General features: G+C 42.9%; 1 protein-coding gene across 1 annotated transcript in view; it reads left to right on the top strand.

Moving 5' to 3' along the window:
* Positions 1-251: 251 nt before the first annotated feature.
* The window catches only part of LOC126175023 (sugar transporter SWEET1-like), a 43,363-nt gene continuing 24,452 nt past the window's right edge, over positions 252-19,162 (top strand). The window contains exons 1-4 of the mRNA XM_049921522.1: positions 252-939; positions 1,020-1,097; positions 2,384-2,507; positions 2,645-2,800. Of these exons, the coding sequence (XP_049777479.1) occupies positions 863-939; positions 1,020-1,097; positions 2,384-2,507; positions 2,645-2,800 (435 nt within the window). The 5' untranslated portion in view covers positions 252-862. The remainder of the gene's footprint in view (positions 940-1,019; positions 1,098-2,383; positions 2,508-2,644; positions 2,801-19,162) is intronic.

Genomic DNA, 19,162 nt, shown 5'->3' with positions numbered 1-19,162 from the left:
GCGTATAAATATGTTTTATTAACTGTAGATAACAGAACACACTAAACAGCGCGAGCATACAAAGTAGTTCGATAATGAACTGTCCACTCCAAAGACCTTCAGCCTCGGAGAACTTACTCGAGTTGCTGACGTCGATAGTCAATCCACTGTCGATCTCTCGATTACTGCCACGCAAGTTGCACAACTAACAGCAATATTTTGACAGTTGGCAAAAAAACTGTGATATGAACAACTGTTTTGCTGCATCATATTTCTCGATTTTGAAGAGAGATGTATACCGTGAACCTACATCAACTACGCACGTCGTTTCAAAATTAGTTTGATAGCATAGATGAGAAACTGGGTTATATTTTTGCTAACTTCGGCTCCGTCATGTGGCAGCATTTGGAGTGTACATAAAAAAAACCTGTAAATCACTCGACCATATAATAAAGTTTTTAGTAGATACAAGTCGTCTATCGCTATGTAATTTGAGACAACTGGAGGTTATGGCGCAAAACATCTGTCAATCTTTATCTCATGTTGAATAGGATTGGTAGGGGTGGGGGAAAGGGTTCCAAACCGGAAAACTTAATCGCGGTCGCTTGCCGCTTTGGAGGGTGAATTGACCTTGTTCGAGGAACCGACGTTGCATAATGTCGAAACGAATCGTCAAGGCTGCAGCTGATTAGATAAATGTACAACATAATGGACCAGTTTAAATAGCATAGCAGATACGCTGGCCTATGAGGACGGAGGCCGTGCATCAATTTTGAGAGTAGAAAGTTACATTACAACGAGCGCGGCAACACGTGTGTAAGCTGACGTAAATACAAGGAGCATTGCATCTATTGAAAAAGTATAGGAGAGAAATACATCGACGATGCCCCTTGAAGATTATAAGGATATAGTTGGCACATGCGCTAGCATTACGACGATTGGACAATTTTTTTCAGGAGTGTACGTATATACTGATGAACTTAATTGAATTCTTGTTCAAGATGTTAGAAAGATTCATTAATTTAACGTAATTATTACAGATTTATTTGCAAGGACATAGTAAAAAAGGGATCAACAGAAAATGTGGCAGACACACCATTCATCGGCGGTATTGCCGTGTAAGTATGGGCGAGCCCGTTAGCGTTTAGATTGTGTTAAATATTAAATTAAATTTGCTATATTGCTGTCATTAAATTAGTGAAAAATTTGCCGTGTATAATCTTTAAATGGCAAATGAAATGAGTTTGCGTATTGTTTCACACAACCATTTATTTTTACTTAGACACAGGCATCAGTCTGGTTCCCAGCTAATGGGTTCCTGCTTAATGAGAGTAAAACTCAAAAGATTGTATTTAGTTTGAGAGATCCGCCAGCAGAAGACTTCAAGAATAGTGTTAAGTTCTTAGGTATTGTTATAGATACTAAATTGACTTGGGAGCCACATATTAAATACATTAGTGCAAGGTGTATTTGTTAAAGAATTTAATAAACCATGTACCTGCGGCCTATGTAAGATCAGCCTACTTTTTTCAAAGTATTATATCTTATGGGCTTTTAATATGGGGCAATAGCTCACACCTTCAGGACATTTTGGTACTTCAGAAGAAAGTAATTCGAATTATCACAAACAGTGATAAACTGGCCCACTGCAAACCACTGTTTATCGACTTAAAAATATTAACTGTGATAAATATGTATATTTACACTGCCCTACTGCATATAAAGAGCAACTTATCAAAATACCAGCGTAGAAGAGATGTACACTCTCATGGAACCAGAAATAGTAGCAATCTTGACATACCTTACTACAGATTATCCAAGTCATTGAACAGCTACGAAGTGGTGGGTATGAAGATGTTTAATAATTTGCCACTAGAATGGGTAGAAGCTCCATTTGATTTATTTAAAGACAAATTGTTCAGTTGGTTAGCTGCAAATCCATACTACTCACTTCAGGAATTTTACGACTATAAAATATCATAGTGGTACCGATTTGGAGAGTGCAGCATAATTTCTTTAACTGAATCAGTTATGATGCAATGTTTTCATATTATTTCATTTTAAATATTGTATTTTATGTAAAACCTATGTCACATATTGATCTTTAACCCATGTATATATGCTGTATAACTTGTATATATGTAACTTGACTTTGTCAATTGCTGTAATAGCTAAATGACAATAAAATTTCATTCATTCATAGGCAAATCAGAAATTGGAAGCCTTGTCTGCAGAATTGCAGGCATGAGAAATGTTATTTTCAGAATAGTTAAGTTGTGATTAAAGGCTAAATGTCACCTGACAACCATGACCCTTAAATTATGAATGTATGCATCTCTATATCGCCTGCTTTTGAAAATATGTAGAGGAGATAGACTAACATCAATTTTTTTTTTCTTTGCAGTTCTCTTCTTATGTATGTTTATGCAAAAATCTTGAATGATCCAGCAATGGTGTCAGTGAACATCGCTGGAATAACGCTCAATGTTTGCTACTTGCTTTGTTATTATTTATATACACATGATCAGGTAATTTCATTTACTTGAATGTTTACAGATTGATATATAACTAAGCAAAATTCAAAGAGAGACACGTTTTACTTAAATTCTTAGCATTATTTTGAGGATAATTTGAGTTTAATGACTGTGTAACTGTCTTCTTTCAGAAATCTGTTCTGAAACACACATGGAATGCTTTTTTGATATGTGCTGTTTTTGTCGCATATGCCTGGTGGGAAGATCCAGACTTAATTGAACATAGATTTGGAATAATTGTAACTGTGTTGCTGCTTCTTCTTATTGGATCGCCACTTTTTTCACTAGTAAGTAATATAAAAGCGTTGCAGAAAGTAAAAAGTATTCATATGACATGGTTGTCTGGGAGATGTGTGTATCTGAGAAGTGTAGGTGACTCTAGAGTAAGTGTGTATGGGTCAACAGAAACATCCGATCTCACACGTCGGCTTTGACCCGTGACGTAAGGGTGTTGTGGTGTGTGACGTCATTACGGCGCGGAGTTTGGTTTGTGAGTGTGGCGTGTTTGTAGATGTTGCCTCGTTGACGTTACCTTAGTAGGAGTTTTAGGTCCTGTAATATATAGTTTACCTTTTTACTGTACTTTTTGTTTTAACGTCGTCTATGAGGCTTTTATCAGTTTGCCATTAGATTGTTCAATCTTTGTGGTCTATATGTTTTGTCGCTACTCGTTATGTCTAATGAATCAATATTGTTTTTTTCTTTTTTTTTTATTTGTTTCTTTTTTTATCTTTTGATTGACCTACACATTGATCTGTAGCGTAGCCCTGAATATGAGGTTAGGTTGGGAGTTTTTTTTTTGGCGGGGGTGGGGGGGGGGGGGTCAGGGTGGGGCGCAGCCCCCCCCCCCCTGTCTGGCCTTGAGTACCACTTGTTTATTATTATCTTTGTTTGCTATCAATGTTAGCAGATTGTTCTTGTGAAACCTTTGTGTGTGTTGTTTTTCTATGTGTTTTCGTCTTTGTGATACGTATGCAACGTTTTTATATCCGCCCTATTGGAATTGTCGTTTATGGTCGTTTCCGCCATATTTGTGACGTCATGGGTCAAAGCCGACGGGTTGGATCGGACGCTTCTGTATTTCCTTGTGTAGTATAGTGTCATGCTTGTGGAGGGTGATGAGATAAATGAGAGGCTGCCATATGGTGCTAGCACATAGCTCCTCTTGAATAGCACCGAGCCACCCCCCCCCCCCCCCCCATCCTCTCTCTGAGCTTAACATCCCCATCTGACTGATCACTGTCAACAGTGTCAAATCTAATTCTGTTAGAGATGGTAAAGGATCTGGTAGATCAATTAAATGCAGTTCATAGTGTCTTGAAAACGAGAGTCTAAGATGAATATTAACAAAAGTAGTAAAACAAGGGTAGTGGAATTTAGTTGAATTAAATCGAGCACTGTTAAAGAGAATTTGGTTAGAAATGAGGTACTAAAAATAGCTTTGAATTTTTGCAGCAAAATATCTCAGGATATCCAAACTAGAGGACGTAGCATGTAGATTGACAATAACAAGAAGTGCATTCCCTCCCTCCCTCTGCCCCCTCCCCAAAAAAAAGGGGGAGGGGGGGGGAAGAGAGAGAGAAAGAGAAATTTGCTAATGTCAAATATATGTTTCAGCACTAAGAATCATTTTTCTGAAAATATTTGTTTAGAGTGAGGAATTGAAAACTGGATGATTAATGATTCATAAAACAAGAGAATAGAAGTTCGAAATGTGGTGCTACAGATGAATGCTGAAGATTAGATTGGTCAGTTGTATAAATACTGAGATGGTGAATTGATTTTTTGAGGACAGAAATGTATGGTACAACTTGACTAAAATAAGGGCTCTGTTGACAAGACACATCCTGAGGCACTGGTAATTGGGGGGAGGGGAGTATGTGTATGGTGCTGGGGGGGGGGGGGGGGAGGAGGGGGAAGAGATAGGGTTTGGGATTGTAGGTTGCAAAAGCTATGTAGATGTGAAGATGATTGCACAGAATAGACTAGACGCAACAATTATTATTATTATTATTATTATTATTAAGCCATTGCTCCTTTCCAGTTACCTTCCCAGTTAGAGGTTAAAATAGTTGTATTTGCTACTCCACAAACAGCTGTTTAGTTGAGGAATGTTTTGGAATGGTTGCTGGGCACAGAGATAGAGATCTTTTATTTAAGCATAGTACATAATGCTATGTCCTTTCCATCAATCATCGCTTGCAGCCAATGTCTGTAATTCCTTTGTGTCTTAATTTATAATGACTGCTGGATCAAAAATGGTCTTCTTTCAGACATGCAAAAGAACAGATTCTTTCTGAATGAGTTATTCACTCTGCAGCGGAGTGTGCGCTGATATGAAACTTCCTGGCAGATTAAAACTGTGTGCCTGACCGAGACTCGAACTCGGGACCTTTGCCTTTCGCGGGCAAGTGCTCTACCAACTGAGCTACCGAAGCACGACTCACGCTCGGTACTCACAGCTTTACTTCTGCCAGTACCTCGTCTCCTACCTTCCAAACTTTAGGAGACGAGGTACTGGCAGAAGTAAATCGCCCGTTCAACCTCACTCTATGGCTCACCCTTCATCGGGTTCTGCTAAATCTCGAGCCCAAAAGTCAGACACCAAGACTTCGAAAAAAGAGCATACTCGTAAAGATTTTTTACGTACCCCAACTTCACAACCATCAGTTTCTCCTTCATCTAAACATGATGTTTCCAAGAAGGCTAATAAGAAACCCAGTTCCTCTCCTTCTCCGCCAAAGTGTGTCTCATCTACAGCACCACCTGGTGATAATCGCCCTCAGCCGTCTTCTGTGTCACCGAGGCGCACTGCTGGCGGCCGATCAACCGGCCGATCACTGGTGACAGGAGCTGCTCCTGAACAATCTATGGATCAGGATCTTCTGCTTTCGGCTGACTTCCGTTCCATGCTGTCGGTCGCAAGCTCTGAGCAGTCGTTGAGTTGACGGCAACCTTGGTCACATTCCTTCATTTTCTGTTCGTCCTATGTCCATTATCCACTGGAATATCCGCGGCATTCGAGCCAATCGGGATGAATTGTCGATCATCTTATGATCCTACTCGCCGGTCATCTCCTGTCTTCAGGAAACAGAGCTGCGTCCCCACGACCGCTTTGTTCTCCCCCATTTTCAGTCAGTCCGATTTGATCTCCCCTCTGAAGGCACTCCAGCACATGGAGGACTTACGATTCTTCTCCATGATACTCTCCACTATCACCCAATCCCCTTAAACACTTCCTTCCAAGCTGTCGCTGTCCGTCTTTCCCTTTCTGGATACACCTTCTCTCTTTGTACTGTATACATTCCATCTTCCAGACCAATGGCATGAGCTGATCTCCTTCATCTTGTTGGTCAGCTATTTGCTGGTTGGGGACTTCAATGCCCACCACCTGCTTTGGGGATCTCCACATCCTTGTACACGTGGCTCACTATTGATAGATGTTTTCCACCAAGCGGATCTTGCCTCAACACTGGGGACCCTACATTTTTGTCTGCCTCCACAACAAATTTCTCTCATTTGGACCTTTCCCCCCGGTCGGTACTGTCCCGCTAGCTCGGCGCTTTGAATGGTTCGCCCTTGATGATGCACACTCGAGTGACCAGTTTCCATGTGTCCTTAGACTGGAGCCTCAACTGCCATATATGCGCCTGCAACGCTGGAAGTTTGCCCAAGCCGATTGGACACTTTTTTCGTCTCTAGCGACATTCGATGACCGTCACTTTCCTAGCATCGCCGATGAGGTCACTCATATGACAGACGTTATTCTTACAGCTGCGGTACGTTCAATACCACACATCTCCGAATTGCCCCGGCGCCCCCCCAAGTTCCTTGGTGGAACGAGGCATGCCGTGACGCAATACATGAGCGGCGACATGCTCTTCGCGTTTTCCGCCACCATCCTACTTTGCCCACCTGTATCCGCTATATGCAGTTCCGTGCTCGATGCTGTTACGTCATCTGTGATAGCAAGAAGGCAAGCTGGAACTTCTTTACTAGCTCATTTAACACCTTCACTCCCTCCTCGGAAGTTTGGAGTCGGATTCGGTGGTTTTCTGGAGTGCCTAGTTTCTCCCCGGTCTCTGGGCTCACTGTTGCGCATGATACGTTAGTGGATGCAATTTCTAACTCATTGGGTCAACACTTTGCTGAGATTTCGAGCTCTTCAAATTACCCGCCAGTGTTTCTCCCGAAGAAACGTGCGGCGAAAGTGCAACCTGTTGCTTCCTCCTCTCCAAATCGCGAAAGCTATAATACCGTTTTCTCCATGCGGGAACTACAACATGCACTCTCTTCTTCTCGCTCCTCCGCCCCAGGACCGGATGGTATCCACATCCAAATGTTGCTGCATTTATCAACCCATAGTCTGCATTACCTCCTTCGCCTTTATAATCGAATTTGGACCGACAGTACTTTTCCCAGACAATAGCAGGAAGCTATCGTTCTTCCTGTTCCAAAACCTGGAAAGGACAAACATCTCCCCTCTACCTATCGCCCCATTTCTCTCACGAGTAGTGTATGTAAGGTTTTGGAGCATATGGTGAATTGCCGTTTAGCTTGGTGGCTGGAGTCCCGCAGTCTTTTAACATCTGCCCAATGCGGTTTCCGAAAGCATCATTCTGCAGTTGACCATCTTGTTGCTCTCTCCACTTATATCATGAACAATTTTCTCCAGAAACGCCAAACAGTAGCAATATTTTTTTTGATCTGGAGAGAGCATATGATACCTGTTGGAGGACAGGCATCCTCCACACACTGTTCTCTTGGGGCTTTCGAGGTCGGCTGCCCCTTTTTCTTCGCGAATTTATGGCAGAGCACACATTTAGAGTACGGGTGAACACTACTCTCTCCTGTACTTTCTCCCAAGAAAACGGGGTACCCCAGGGCTCCGTGCTGAGTGTTGCTGTCTCCTTCCCGATGTGTCAGGCTTCCTCTTTGTGGACGATTTTGCGATCTACTACAGCTCTCAACGGACCAGCCTTCTTGAACGACGTCTTCAAGAATGTCTCGATCGCCTCCACTCTTGGAGCATCGAAACCGGCTTTCGCTTTTCTCCCAGTAAGACCGTTTGTGTTAATTTTTGGCGTCGTAAGGAGTTTCTTCCACCTTCCTTACATCTAGGACCTGTCAACCTTCCGTTTTCAGATGTCGCTAAATTCTTGGGTCTTATGTTTGACAGAAAACTGTGCTGGTCCTCCCACGTTTCCTATCTTTCGGCTCGCTGTCTGTGATCCCTCAACACCCTCCGTGTCGTGAATGGTACCTCCTGGGGAGCGGACTGAGTGGTACTTCTCCGCCTCTATCGCACCTTAGTGCGCTCAAAATTGGACTATGGAAGCATATTTTACTCCTCTGCTCGGCCATCTATTCTTCGGCTTCTCGACTCTATCCACCACCGTGGATTACGTTTAGTGTCTGGAGCTTTTTACACCAGCCCTGTGGAAAGCCTTTATGCTGAGACTGCTGAACCTCCGCTGTCCAATCGGTGAGCAGTCCTTCTGAGTCGTTATGCTAGTCATCTGTCTTCCATGTCTGCTAATCCGGCCCATGACATTTTTTTCGACGCCTCCTTAGATGTAGGGTATGCAGGCCGCCCTTCCTCCCTACTACCACCGGGAGTCCGCTTCCGTCAACTGCTCCATTCTCTTTCCTTCTGCTTTCCTAGAACCTTCTTGACAACTTTGGGTACAGCACTGCCTTGACTCTGTCCCCGAACCTGCCTGCTCCGTGACCTTTGTCAATTTCCCAAGGATGGTACCCCTTCACTTGTTTATCGTCGAGCATTTGCTGCTCTATGTGCACAAATGAAGGAAGCTACATTTATTTACACTGATGGCTCGGAAACATCGTTAGGTGTAGGGAGTGCCTATATTGTTGGCGACACCCCAAATCTATTTTGGCTTCCCGAGCAGTGTTCGGTTTATACTGCGGAGATTTACGCTGTTCTCCAGGCTGTCCAATACATCCGTCGCCATCAGCGGATACAGTATGTTATCTGTTCAGATTCTCTCAGCTCTCTCCTCAGCCTCCAAGCTCTCTACCCTGTCCACCCTCTGGTCCACCGGATTCAGGACTGCCTCCACCTGCTCCACTTGGGGGGCATCTCTGTGGCATTGCTCTGGCTCCCAGGACACGTTGGTATGTGTGGAAATGAGGCAGCCGATATAGTGGCCAAGGCTGCAGTCTCTCTTCTTCGCCCAGCTATTCGCACGATTCCCTTCGCCAATCTACGGAGTGTTTTATGTCATCGTGTTACTCTTTTATGGCGCGCACATTGGTCAACACTTCCCAATAATAAATTGCGGGACGTGAAAGCTCTTCCCTGTGCTTGGACCTCTTCCTCCCGAACGCGTCGTCGGGAGGAGGTAATTTTAACTAGACTCCGGTTAGGGCACTGTCTTTTTAGCCATCGACATCTTTTAAGTGGTGATCCTCCCCCACTCTGTCCCCACTGCTCTCAGCTGTGGACGGTAAGACACCTTTTACATGAGTGCCCCTATTTTACTTCGTTACGCGCCCGTCTACAGCTGTGGCCTGATATATCTTACATTTTAGCAGATGACAGGCGCTCAGCCGATCGCGTTCTCGAGTTTATTAGTGCCAGTGAGATGACGTCAGTCATTTGAAGCTCTTTTTGGGGACAACAACCCCCGTCTATAGTGGTTTTTTAAGCTTTCCTTCAATTTTTAGTTTCTCCAATTTTTTTAGTTTCGTTCCCATTTCTGCCTTTTCCTAAGTCACAGACTGGGCGCTAATGACCGTAGCAGTTTTTCGCCCTAAAACCAAAAACAAACAAACAAAAAAAATTTCTGTTGAAGATACCTCATTATGTTTGAGCTCAGAATACACTGATGAACCAAATCATTGTGACCACCTGCTTAATAACTTGTTTGTCTGTCTGAAATGAAATAGATCACTGATCCTGTGTATTGGGGATCTGACAGTTTGTTGGTAGGTTTTTGGAGGTATGCGGAATTAGATGGTTATGCACATGTGTAATTCGTGTAATTAATGGGCTTCTGGTTAGCGTATGCTGTGATGGTGCCCGACAGAGATTGAGGTGGGTTCCGTAGGATTTACATCAGGCAAATTTCGTTGCTAGGATGTCAATGTTAGTTCACTGTAATGCTCCACACGCCACTGTAGCACGGTTTTTTCTCTAAGACACAGAAAATTATATTGCTGGAAAATGACATAGCATTTGGGAAGACATATCAAGGGATGCAGGTGGTTCGCAGCTGCCAACGCGTCTTCGATTACTACCACAGGTCCCTTGCAAGTGCAGGAGAACATCTCCCATAGCATAAGTCTGCTCCCACCAGCCTGTCTCTGTGGCATGGTGCACATTTCAAGCTGCTATTCACCTCGATGGTGGCATTTGTGGAGACGACCTGTGACCTAGTGTAGCAAAAATGTGATTCACCCAAAGAGCCAACACATTTCCATTGATTGACAGTGGAGTCCCAATGGTCACATACTCACTGTAATCATAATTGACGATGTCTTTGGGTCAATATGTGAGCACATTGGGGTGGTCTGTTACAGAGCTCCCATGTTCAGTTATGTACGATAAATGCAGTCTGAAACATTTGTCACATGCACCAACATTGTGCTCTTTCGGCAGAGGTGCCATCTACCCTACTTTACAGAGGAGACAAGCTGCCAAACCCCACAGTCATGGACATCCAACCATTTAGCGCCTAGTGGTATTTTCACTGTCTTACATCTTTCTGTAGATGGCTCATGACTTCAATATTAATTTTATATATGATGGTGTAAGAAAAAGGGTGTTGGTAGATCTAAATTCATATGATCTGATGCAGACTGTGTTTTTTCCAACTATGGTGCAGGGGAACAGTAGCACAACCATAGACAATATTTTTATTTGTTCTTCATCACTAGATGGGCATTCTGTTAGTAAAAGTGTGAATGGCCTTTCAGACCATGAAGCACAAATTTTAACACTAAAAGGCTTTTGTACTCAAACCAATGTCACATTTAATTACAAACTGTGTAGGAAAGTTAATCCAACAGCAACAGAGAGTTTTTTAAACCTTGTCAGGAACAAGAGTGGCAGGATGTTTATAGTGCCGATGACATAGATGATAAATACAATGCTTTCCTTAACACATTTCTCATGCTCTTTGAGAGTCGCTTTCCATTAGAACATTCTAAATGGGGTACTAGCAGTAATAGGCAGCCCGGGTGGCTGACTAGTGGGATAAGGATATCTTGTAGAACAAAGTGGGAATTATATCAAAATGTTAAAAGTAGTCACAATCAAGCCACTGTAGCCCATTACAAACAGTATTGTAAGGGCTTAAAACATTATTAGGAAGGCAAAGTGTATGTGGTATGCAAATAGAATAGCTAATTCACAGAATAAAAATAAAACCATATGGTCAGTTGTGAAGGAAGATTCTGGTCAGCAGCACAAGGTTGATGATATAAAGTCAGTTTGTAGTAAAAAATTTCTGTTACTGATAAATCATATATATGTACAGTATTTAACAATAATTTTCTGAGCATTGCTGGTGAATTAAATACAAATTTAGTTTCTACGGGAAATCATATAAATTTCTTAGCAAATGCCTTTCTGAGATTGACGTCTGAAATACTCCTCTGTGATACAGACAAGAGGGAGATTGAGTCAATAATTAAATCACTGAAGACTAAGGACTCTCATGGTTATGATGGAGTGTCTAGTAGAATATTAAAGTACTGTGCTGCACATGTTAGCCCTATATTTAGCCATATTTGTAATTTCTCCTTTAGGAATGGTCAGTTTTATGAGCGATTAAAGTACTCACAAGGGAACCTCCCCATCGCACTCCCCTCAGATTTAGTTATAAGTGGCACAGTGGATAGGCCTTGAAAAACTGAACACAGATCAATCGAGAAAACAGGAAGAAGTTGTGTGGAACTATGAAAAAAATAAGCAAAATATACAAACTGAGTAGTCCATGTGCAAGATAGGCAACATCAGGGATAGTGTGAGCTCAGGAGCGCCGTGGTTAGCGTGAGCAGCTGCAAAACGAGAGGTCCTTGGTTCAAGTCTTCCCTCAAGTGAAAAGTTTAATTTTTTATTTTCAGACAATTATCAAAGTTCAGGCACTCACACATAATCAACTTCGCTCTCCAAAATTCCAGGACATGTTCAGATTTGCTTGGACATATGCAGGATTTGACGTCTACACACGGAAAAATTTGAAAACGTTTGCATTCATTTGTTGCAGTTTGTGACAGTCTTTTGTTTTCATCATTTTTTTGGGAGTGATTATCACATCCACAAGAAAACCTAAATCAGGCAAGGTAGAAGAATCTTTTTACCCATTCGCCAAGTGTACAAGTTAGGTGGGTCAACAACATATTCCTGTCATTTGACGCACGTGCCATCACCAGTGTTGTATAGAATATATCAGACATGTTTTCCTGAGGAGGAATAGGTTGACCTATGACCTTGCGATAAAATGCTTTCGGTTCCCATTGGAGAGGCACATTCTTTCGTCTACTAATCGCACAGTTTTGCGGTGCAGTCGCAAAACACAGACACTAAACTTATTACGGTGAACAGAGATGTCAATGAACGAACGGACAGATCATAACTTTTTGAAAATAAAGTAAGTAAACTTTTCACTCGAGGGAAGACTTGAACCAAGGACCTCTCATTCCGCAGATGCTCACGCTAACCACAGGACCACGGTGCTCCTGAGTTAACACTATCCTTGATGTTGCCTATCTTGCACATGGACTACTCAGTTTGTATATTTTGCTTATTTTTTTCATAGTTCCACACAACTTCTTCCTGTTTTCTTGATTGATCTGTGTTCATTTTTTCAAAGTCTATCCACTGTGTCAACTTATAACTAAATATGAGGGGGGTGCGATGGAGAGGTTCCCTTGTCAGTAGTAAAGCCGCTTTATAAAAAGGGGTAAAGGGATAATGTAGATAATTTTAGACCTATTTCTATGTCATTACTGTTTGCTAAAGTTAAAGTTATTGAAAAGGCTATGTGTAAGGATAATTGATCATTTCATATCACACGATTTGCTATCAAATGTACAGTTCGGCTTTAGAAGTCATTTGACAACTGAAAATGCTATATTCTCTTTTCTCTGTGAGGTACTGGATGGGCTAAACAAAAAGTTTCGAACACTTGGCGTATTTTTTGATTTAACTGAGCCATTTTATTGTGTTGATCACAAAATATTGCTCCAGAAGTTGGACCATTGCAGAATACGGGGAGTAGCTCACAATTGGTTCACCTCTTATTTTAGCAACAGGCAGCAAAATGTCATTATTCACAATGTTGATAACAGCTGTGATGTGGGGTCTGAGTGGGGTACTGCCAAGTGTGGGGTGCCCCAGGGCCACTCCTGTTCCTTATTTATATAAATGATATGCCCTCTAGTATTATGGGTGACTCTAAAATATTTCTGTTTGCTGATGACACTCGTTTGGTAGTAAAGGAAGTTGTGTGCAACATTGGCTCAGTTTCAAATTTTGCATTATATGACCAAAGTCCATGGCGTGTATAAAATAAACTAACGCTAAATCACAGTAAGACTCAGTTTTTACAGTTTCTCACACACAATTCAACAAAAGCTGACATTTTAATTTCACAGAACAGGCATATGATTAGTGAAACTGAACAGTTCAAATTCCTAGGGGTTCAGATAGGTAGATGCTGTCATGGAAAGCCCACATTCAGGATCTTGTTCAAAGACTTAATACTGCCATTTTTACTATTCGAACGGTATCAGAAGTGAGTGATCGTTCGACACGAAAATTAATCTACTTTGCTTATTTTCATTTGCTTATGTTGTATGGTATTATAATTTGAGGTAACTCTTCCCATTCTAAAAGGATATTTTTGGCTCAGAAATGGGCGGTTCGGGCAATAAGTGGTGTAAGTTCATGAACCTCTTGTTGACCCATATATATATATATATATATATATATATATATATATATATATATATATATATATATATATATATATATAATAGAGGGAAACGTTCCACGTGGGAAAAATATATTTATTTATCTTTCCTCTCCCACATCCACACCGGTTGTTCAGAGCATCCTCCTACAGGCCAACCGCAAATTAGAAAAGCATGCCACCCTCCACCTTAAAAAACTATCCAATCTCCTGGTTTCCCACCTCCGGAAAGGCAACTCACTCACCCTTCACAACCTTTCCAGCAAACCTCAACCTCCTCTCATTGCACACAAACCCAGTCTCTCCCATCTACTCAATCTCCCACTTCCAGCTCCACTCCCTCCAAAACCTCAAAATTCCAATCAACGCAATCTGGAACCACAACACCCCAATTCAGTAGTTAACCTTTCCTCCAAACCTCTCTCCCAATCCGAAACCTCTGTCCTATCCAAAGGCCTCACCTTCAGCCCCACTCCCAGATTTAACCAAACAGCCCTCGTCAAAGATTTACTGTCCTACACCCGTACTCTCTGCTGGAAATATCACTTTGCCACGAAGAAAAATGATCCTAATCCTACTCCTAATGATCCAACTCCCCAAGACACTAACCAAATTGAACCATGCCTGGAACAGTTCCGTCCTCCGTCACAGCGGGACCCACCTCCTCTTCCTCAAAATCACCCTCTCCTAACCTTCCAGGAATTTCTGACTTCCAGCCTTGCCTCTCAATCCTTCTTAAAAAACCTTAATCCTACTCCCAACATCACCACTGCTGAAGCCCAGGCTATCCGTGATCTGAAGGCTGACCGATCCATCGTCATTCTTCCGGCTGACAAGGGTTCCACAACTGTGGTACTTGATCGTCGGGAGTATGTGACTGAGGGACTGCGTCAGCTTTCAGACAACACTACTTACAAAGTTTGCCAAGGCAATCCCATTCCTGATGTCCAGGCGGAGCTTCAAGGAATCCTCAGAACCTTAGGCCCCCTACAAAACCTTTCACCCGACTCCATCAACCTCCCGACCCCACCAACACCCCGCACCCCTACCTTCTACCTTCTTCCCAAAATTCACAAACCCAATCATCCCGGCCGTCCCATTGTAGCTGGTTACCAAGCCCCCACCGAACGCATCTCTGCCTACGTAGATCAACACCTTCAACCCATTACATGCAGTCTCCCATCCTTCATCAAAGACACCAACCACTTTCTCGAACGCCTGGAATCCCTACCCAGTCTGTTACCCCCGGAAACCATCCTTGTAACCATTGATGCCACTTCCTTATACACAAATATTCCGCATGTCCAGGGCCTCGCTGCGATGGAGCACTTCCTTTCACGCCGATCACCTGCCGCCCTACCTAAAACCTCTTTCCTCATTACCTTAGCCAGCTTCATCCTGACCCACAACTTCTTCACTTTTGAAGGCCAGACATACCAACAATTAAAGGGAACAGCCATGGGTACCAGGATGGCCCCCTCGTATGCCAACCTATTCATGGGTCGCTTAGAGGAAGCCTTCTTGGTTACCCAGGCCTGCCAACCCGAAGTTTGGTACAGATTTATTGATGACATTTTCATGATCTGGACTCACAGTGAAGAAGAACTCCAGAATTTCCTCTCCAACCTCAACTCCTTTGGTTCCATCAGATTCACCTGGTCCCACTCCAAATCCCATGCCACTTTCCTTGACGTTGACCTCCACCTGTCCAATGGCCAGCTTCACACGTCCGTCCACATCAAACCCACCAACAAGCAACAGTACCTCCATTATGACAGCTGCCACCCGTTCCACATCAAACGGTCCCTTCCCTACAGCCTAGGTCTTCGTGGCAAACGAATCTGCTCCAGTCCGGAATCCTTGAACCACTACACCAACAACCTGAAAACAGCTTTTGCATCCCGTAACTACCCTCCCGACCTGGTACACAAGCAAATAACCAGAGCCACTTCCTCATCTCCTCAAACCCGGAACCTTCCACAGAAGAACCCCAAAAGTGCCCCACTTGTGACAGGATACTTTCCGGGACTGGATCAGATTCTGAATGTGGCTCTCCAGCAGGGATACGACTTCCTCAAATCCTGCCCTGAAATGAGATCCATCCTTCATGAAATCCTCCCCACTCCACCAAGAGTGTCTTTCCGCCGTCCACCTAACCTTCGCAACCTTTTAGTTCATCCCTATGAAATCCCCAGACCACCTTCCCTACCCTCTGGCTCCTACCCCTGTAACCGCCCCCGGTGTAAAACCTGTCCCATGCACCCTCCCACCACCACCTACTCCAGTCCTGTAACCCGGAAGGTGTACACGATCAAAGGCAGAGCCACGTGTGAAAGCACCCACGTGATTTACCAACTGACCTGCCTACACTGTGAAGCGTTCTATGTGGGAATGACCAGCAACAAACTGTCCATTCGCATGAATGGACACAGGCAGACAGTGTTTGTTGGTAATGAGGATCACCCTGTGGCTAAACATGCCTTGGTGCACGGCCAGCACATCTTGGCACAGTGTTACACCGTCCGGGTTATCTGGATACTTCCCACTAACACCAACCTGTCAGAACTCCGGAGATGGGAACTTGCCCTTCAGCATATCCTCTCTTCTCGCTATCCGCCAGGCCTCAATCTCCGCTAATTTCTAATTTCAATTTGCCGCCGCTCGTACCTCACCTGTCTTTCAACATCATCTTTGCCTTTGTACATCCGCCCCGACTGACATCTCTGCCCAAACTCTTTGCCTTTACAAATGTCTGCTTGTGTCTGTGTATATGAGGATGGATATGTGTGTGTGTGCGAGTGTATACCTGTCCTTTTTTCCCCCTAAGGTAAGTCTTTCCGCTCCCGGGATTGGAATGACTCCTTACCCTCTCCCTTAAAACCCAAATCCTTTTGTCTTTCCCTCTCCTTCCCTCTTTCCTGACGAGGCAACCATTGGTTGCGAAAGCTAGATTTTGTGTGTATGTTTGTGTTTGTCTGTGTGTCTATCGACCTGCCAGCGCTTTTGTTTGGTATATATATATATATATATATATATATATATATATATAAAAATCTCATTTCTTGTTAACAATATTAGCTTATTCCCAAGAATAAGCAGCTTTCACTCTGTTAATACTCGGCAGAAATCAAACCCACATTTGGATCGGACTTCCTTAACTCTTGTGCAAAAAGGTGTGCAGTATACTGCTGCATCCATTTTTCAATAACCTACCACTTGAATTCAAAAATCTTAGCAGGAATCCACGCGCTTTCAAATCCAAACTGAAGACTTTCCTCATGGGTCACTTCTTCTATTCTGTCGAGGAGTTCCTTTAAAAATTAAGTTGATTCTTATTGTATTGTTGATTGCATTTACTTAAACTTATGGAGTGACTTTTTTCAGGTTCATAAACATTTATTTTTATCTGTTATTACTTTTATGTCGTAATTTCATGTACTGACACGTTCCATGACCTCAGAGATTTGCTCCTCAATTTGGTCCTACGGAATTTGACGTGTGAATAAAATAAAATGACAGTAGCACATGAACATTCAACCAGCTTTTCCATTTTCAAGATACTCATTCACAGGTTCTGCTTCATAATAATCTGCCCTTTATCAAAGTCACTTATCTCATTGGATTTCCCCATTTGCAGCCCATTTCTTCACTAGGGCTATGCCGCCTCCATGTCTGCTCCAGTTTCATACTTTTGTTACTGTGTCATGTGCCTGCAGTGCCAACAGGCACCATGCAACATTGTGGTTGCCAGAGGTCCTGTACATCAAATCAAATGACTTGAAAATTGTATCTAATGAGATGAATATATCACACATCGCACATGTTTTGGCTAATCAGGGTATGTTCCAAGATTCTGCAACAAGTAGTTGTTGAGGATACTACAGGATAGTTTTGTGGATCACTTGTGCTTTAGCTTTCAATTATTTTACCAGTAAATCATTGCAGAATAAGATAGGCAACTGGTGTCATCTGGACTAGTCCTGTAGACCTTCTCCTTGCCAGGATAGGATCTTGCCTCTACAGTTCTGACAGTTCCAACTCTTGTTCACTTACAACAATGACCAAATCGCCCAAAGTATGAAATTATTTATTCATACAAGGACATTACCTTCTCTCAGTTGCCCTCAGGTGAGATTACGAGTTGGAATGTGCCTCGTGACCCTCTGCTGGGGTCCCTGCCTGCCCACACTAGAATGTGCTCTCAGTGTTTCCCAACTCGCCCGTCCTTGTTGTTACCCAGACCATGAATTAGGATGATCTACTTCAAGGACCTAAAGTTTGTCACACTCATGACCTTCAGCCTTCTGTTCATCTCATTTCAGGAGTATCAGGGTGCTACCATCATTTACACTGATGTGTCTAAAATCGTGGCTAGGGCAGGATATGCTTCATCTTCCAACAGTCAGGAGTTACTAGGAATGCGTAGTGTTTTAATGGAAGAGCTGATATCTGTTAACAGAGCCCTCATTGTATTAAACAGACCTCCTCTGGTTGCATTTTAATGTGTAGTGACTCAATGAGCAGTCCCCGGGCCATTGATCAATGTTAGCCTTGTCACTGTATATCACCTACCTTTCTCTCTGACCTTAATCCTACTGTTTACTGACATGTTTTTCTCTGGATCCCAACTCGTGGTTATCCCGGAGAATGGATTGGTCAACCTTTTTGCTAGACAAGCGATTATTCACCCTATATTCACTTTGACAGTCAAATGTGTGGTTCTGCAGGTGAACATAAGTCTTCAACTCTCTCAGAGATGGAACGTCACCTGGTGGCCTGTGCTGCTCCTAATAAATCCCACATTGTCAAGGAGACTATGGTTGCATGGTGTTCCTCTCCCATTGCTCATGGAAGGAATCCACTGTCTTGTCAGCTCCATCTCTACATCAGTCATAACAGTTTAACTCTCGGTTTTGTCTCTTTTAATGATCCATTCGCCCACTGTGGTGGCAGAGCCATACACAAAGTAGCTCACAGTTCAGTGGAATAGTGCCGCCTCCTGGCTCTTCATGCCAAGAATGGTATGAGGATTCTTTGCCTCTAGTATTGTTGGGCGGCATACTTACAGTTGAACTTGTTCTTAGTTTCCTTCAAGGAAGTGGTTTTTAGTCTCAGATATAATGTTTTAAACTGTTCTCAGATCGGGGTTGGGATGGTTGCGATTGGGATGTCTTCTGCTGCACAGTGGGCTTGTATCAACATACCTCCTCTGCAACCACCTTGGCCATTGTTCTTCTACTCAGTTTTAAGTACTTTACAATGCAATTGGTCCTTTTTCAATTTGTATCCTATTTAATTTTTAGGAGTAGCACTTTGATGAAGGCAAGACCTTAAAGATTCCTTATCCTTGATACTAGCTACTGACCAGTTGAATAGGTTTTTATGTTCTTTCCAGGAGAGTGGGGTCTATTCCCATGTTTAACACTATGACTGCAATGGATTGTGGGATGGACACCCCTCCCCCTCCATCAAATCGCATGCTGAGCCCCATGGGACACTCGCCTACATCCACCCACCCACCTACCAACCTGATTATTTCGTCTCATTTTACTTTACCTTATTGTCGATCCATTGTTTTTAGCCTTCTCACTTTCAATGCTATGAATTTCCTGGTTAGAACACATTTGTATTGTATTAATCAAACAATGGAAAATCCAGGATGGAATGTAACAATATTATGAGAGGAAAGTTGCTTTGCACCATATA

Source organism: Schistocerca cancellata, chromosome 3 (genome assembly GCF_023864275.1).
Source record: "Schistocerca cancellata isolate TAMUIC-IGC-003103 chromosome 3, iqSchCanc2.1, whole genome shotgun sequence".
NCBI lineage: Eukaryota > Metazoa > Arthropoda > Insecta > Orthoptera > Acrididae > Schistocerca > Schistocerca cancellata.
The sequence above is the reverse complement of the archived record's forward strand: the minus strand, read 5'-3'. Positions and strand labels throughout refer to the sequence as shown.